Source organism: Myotis davidii, unplaced genomic scaffold, assembly GCF_000327345.1.
Source record: "Myotis davidii unplaced genomic scaffold, ASM32734v1 scaffold1036, whole genome shotgun sequence".
Classification (NCBI taxonomy): domain Eukaryota; kingdom Metazoa; phylum Chordata; class Mammalia; order Chiroptera; family Vespertilionidae; genus Myotis; species Myotis davidii.
Genome location: NW_006287260.1, coordinates 309,753 through 313,961, shown reverse-complemented (window position 1 = coordinate 313,961; position 4,209 = coordinate 309,753). Strand labels below are relative to the sequence as shown.

At 66.8% G+C, this 4,209-nt stretch overlaps 1 protein-coding gene across 1 annotated transcript in view; it reads right to left on the bottom strand.

Moving 5' to 3' along the window:
• The window catches only part of ANKS1A (ankyrin repeat and sterile alpha motif domain containing 1A), a gene marked incomplete at its 5' end in the record, with an annotated part of 101,616 nt that overhangs the window by 1,769 nt on the left and 95,638 nt on the right, over positions 1 to 4,209 (bottom strand). Inside the window, 7 exons of the mRNA XM_015560837.1 lie at positions 8 to 118; positions 1,018 to 1,155; positions 1,538 to 1,624; positions 1,774 to 1,845; positions 2,020 to 2,145; positions 3,010 to 3,174; positions 4,148 to 4,205. Of these exons, the coding sequence (XP_015416323.1) occupies positions 8 to 118; positions 1,018 to 1,155; positions 1,538 to 1,624; positions 1,774 to 1,845; positions 2,020 to 2,145; positions 3,010 to 3,174; positions 4,148 to 4,205 (757 nt within the window). The remainder of the gene's footprint in view (positions 1 to 7; positions 119 to 1,017; positions 1,156 to 1,537; positions 1,625 to 1,773; positions 1,846 to 2,019; positions 2,146 to 3,009; positions 3,175 to 4,147; positions 4,206 to 4,209) is intronic.

Below are 4,209 nucleotides of genomic sequence, written 5' to 3'. Positions count from 1 at the left end.
TCTCGACGGGCTCGGCGGCAGAGGCCCCCACGGGCCGGGCCCTCTGGGCCTGCAGGGCCAGCTGGTAGGCCACCTCGAACGCCTGCCCCAGCGTCAGGATGATCTCGTAGGTCAGGGTCTGGGAGGAAAGAGCGCGCTCAGCTGACGGGGGCTCCCTGGGCACCCCTCCCCCCAGCACAGGCTCGGGGCACCCGACAGGGCACAGAGCAGTCCTTTCTGCCCCACAGCAACTGACATATCAGGGAGCAGCCTGAGCCCAGCACACGTTCTGTTTCCTCGGAGAGACTAGGTGAACGTGACCCTGCACCCAGCCGACCAGGTAACCGGGAGACAGAAACTGCCCAGGCGGCCACGGCCCACCTCTGACCCCTCAAGGCCGCAGCAACACTCCACAGGCGGCCTCAGGCCCTGCGGGGAGAGCCCGTGGGGACTGGTGTCGCGCACTCTTCAGCACTTTAGTTAGAACAAAGGGGCTGGGCTTCCATTCAGCTCCTGTTCCTTCTGAACGTGTCACACGCAGATGTGTTTCTGCGTGTTGTGCCCTGGGTTTTACTGCGATTTCACAGGCCCGGGCCTTCAGGAGCGCGTGTCAGAGCTGACTGACGTGAGAAAAGCGAGCGACAGGTGAGTGCCAAGGACACGAGGATGGGGCGCGCTCCTTTGCCCCCCCCCCAACCCCACGAGGTGGGCGCATCACGCCCTCTCCAGACCAGGGGCCTGACGCCCGCCGGGAACCAGGTCAGACTCCAGAACTGCCTCAGGGCACAGGGAGTCCTCCTGCCCATCCCTGAGCCCAGCCCCTGAGCCAGAACGGGCAGGAGGGCACCTCAGGAGCTGCAGGGCTGGGGACTCCAAGGGGCGTCCAAGGCTGTGACTAACTGTCGCCGGAGCAGGACGGCCTGTCGCTGAGCCCCGGACAAGCCCTGTCCTCTGAGCGTCTCCCTGTGCAGAGTGGGCGGCGACGGCTGCGGGGCTGAGCCACCAGGTGGCAGGGCAGCGCGCACCGAGACTACCCACCACGTCCACCGTGCTGAAGACGTGGCAGTAGTGGTGGCCCGTCTGCAGGTCCTTGGTGATGTAGGCGAAGGTGCAGAGGTCCTCAGGGTCCTGGGCCGCGCAGGAAATGTTCCGGATCTCGTGCTCTGCGATGACGTTCTGTTGAGGAGAGGGGCCTGGAATCCGGGCTCCCTGACATCGCCGCCTTCCTCTGCCCCCCACCCCCCGGGTGGGGATGGGGCGGTGGCATCTAATCTCACCCGGTTTAGGTTTGGGGTCTCCCCCTTTGAGGAGGCAGCTGACGGACTTTCCAGCCCTCCGCCTCCAGGTGGGGCGAGAGGGGAGGGCGTTGGCGGGTAGGCTGCCCGACATGGGGAGCCCTGTGCTCAGTACAGGACCCCCACCACAAAGGCCCGTGAGCATGCAAGCGGGCGAGGGAGACCACGTTGGGAAGACATGCAGGGTGGGGACCAGTGTGCGGCCAGGATCGGGGTGTGGGTGGGATGGAGAGAAACAGGGCTGCAGGGCAGGGGGAGCGCACCTTGTTGGAGGCGTCGATGAACTTGACGCCTTTGTAGGTGATGGACAGGGTGATGGTGGGGACCTTCCTCATGTGCTCGGTGGATTTCTGTAGGAAACAGGCTGTGAACGCCTGCTCAGGGCCAAGCCCCGGGGACCCAGAGCCAACAGCCTCCCCCCACCCGCCCCTGACATGGGGCCCCAGTGGCTGCAGCTGGTACCTAGCCAGCCCCGCTTCACCCCACAAAGATCACCCACCCGCATCTTGGCACAGGCGTCCTGGGTGGATTCTGTCCCTCGAAGGTCTTTGATCAACATGGAGCCCAGGTACTGTGGAGGGAACGTGCCGGGCTCAGGGGTGCCCACATCACCACCAGGGTGACCGCCCCTCCCAACGACTCCCTGCCCGTGTGGCTGGAGGCCCCACCCGCTGCTGGGGGCGTCTGAGGAGCCCCGAGCCCGAGCCGGGGGGTGCACTGAGGGCGGGGAGGAGCAGGCACTCACATTGGCTTCATAACCGCACGACTCGAAGATGAGCTTTTCCGGCCGGTGCTGCCAACTCTGCACAGGGGCGTAGGGGGCGGCCAGGCTGGGCGGCCGGAGGGTGAGCCTGGCTTCCCGGTGCTCTTCCTGCAGAACACGCAGCGTCACAGGCTGCCGGCCCCCAGCCTCCGGGCAGAGGTGAGGCCTGTCTGTCAGGGGAAAGGCGGCAGCAGGGGCCTGAGCCACCACCGCTCAGCCGGGCAGGCTCTGTGTTTTTTTGAGGGGGAGCCAGCTTCCCGCCGAGGCCCTGGCTCTGGGACTGGGGTGGGGATGTCACGGGCACCCACGGCCAGGGAGGCACTGGAGTGAGAGTCAGGGTGATTTGGGAGGGGCCACTGCAGTCCCGCGTGGGCTAATGGGGTCCTGCGTGGGCAGTGGTGGAAGGAAGGCGGGGGAGGGGCAAGATTCAGGACGTATTTACGACCCCCGCCCACCCCGCACCAGCAACGCGCAAGTCTCTGGTGCAGAGCAACTGGAACTGCCAGACCACCTCCTTTTAAATCCTGTAAAATTCATGGCCTGACGTGGAAGTGTGAGGTGAGGCAGGAAAAGGAGTGAAGCTGAAGTTCACCCTGAAGGCGAGGAGGGCCCCCCGATCTGGAGGGCACCCCGATCTGGAGGGCAGCTCCAAAGAGCAAAGGCAAGGGCTGGGGTGGCCGGGAGCCGCGAGGGCGGGAGGCACCGCAGGGCCTGGGGGGCTGTCCAAGGGGGCCAGGCGAGGGCTGGAGTGGGAGAAACTGAGGGGTGCTGGCCCGGGGGACTCTGAGGAGAGAGGCCCTGGCAGTGACAGGTAGTCCCGACGCAGCGCTGGGAGGCTCGGTGGTGACCCGGCACGGTAGCTGCTGGGGAGGCAGGGAGGAATGCCAGCCCAGCAGTGCTCGGGCCTGGGACTGCGGCTCGGAGGCCCAGAGGAAGGAGGGGACCCCGCCTGCCGCCCCCCTCCCTGCCTACCTGGATTCTGAAGCGCTCCGCCCGAGAGGGTGCCGCAGGGTCAGGGAGACTGTCCGGCCGCCTTCTGCCCGAGTCCCCAGGGGGCAGCAGCAGGTCAGCGGACCGGGCGGTGCACGAGTCATTCTGGCTCAGGGGAGACGACGTCTGGGAGAGCAGGTCTTGGCACTGCGATAGGAGAAGTCCAGGTGAGGCTCAGGGCTGCAGGTGGGGGCCGAGGCCCAGCTGTGGGCCAGTCCTGGGCTGCTCAGGGCCCTCCCCCACCCTGGCAGCACAGACACGGGACGGGAGAGCAGGGGATGGGACAGACACGGGATGGGACAGACACGGGACGGGACAGACACGGGACGGGACAGGCACGGGACGGGACAGGCACGGGACGGGACAGGCACGGGACGGGACAGGCACGGGACGGGACAGGCACGGGACGGGACAGGCACGGGACGGGACAGGCACGGGACGGGACAGGCACGGGACGGGACAGGCACGGGACGGGACAGGCACGGGACGGGACAGACACGGGACGGGACAGCAGGGGGCAGGAAAGACACAAGAAGTGCCTTCAGCTATCACAGATAAATTGTCTGCCACAACCGATCGGGGTCTCTGGAGAAACACACAGCACAGCAGGGCCAAGGCCCCCAGAGGACAGGGATCAGTGCCTCAGCGCCCACAGCTGAGCATCAGTGGCAGCTTCCCAGGGGCAGGAGGACAGAATAGCACCCCCTTTCTGAGGCCCAGGGGTGGGCAGCTCAGCCCGAAGGCGGGAGACAGCGTCCTGGACCAGGGCAGGGTCTGCCTGCTCTTGCAGCCGAGCACCTGTGAGGCTGTCAGGCCCTCCGGCCCTGCTGCCCAGGAACCTGCCTGCAGACCTGCCTCCCAGCTCCGCAGGGTGCAGGCGCGGGTCACACTGTCCACAGGGGCCCTCCTGGGGGTCTGGATGCTTGTTTTCCTGCCTTTCCCAACGGCACTTCCTACTGATTCCTTAGATGGAGGCATGCGATGGACAGAGAACCAGCCCAAACCACTGTGCCACCCCCCCCGGCCTCGGGGCAGAGGGAGGGTCCCCTGCTGAGGTCACCGTCAGACCCGTGATGCCCGCAGTTCCCACACCAGAGAGCACAGCCGCCCGCCCGCTCACCCTCAGCTGGGAGAACCTCGGGGGCTTCTGGGGCGGCTCCTCGCAGGGCCTGTCGGCGAGGG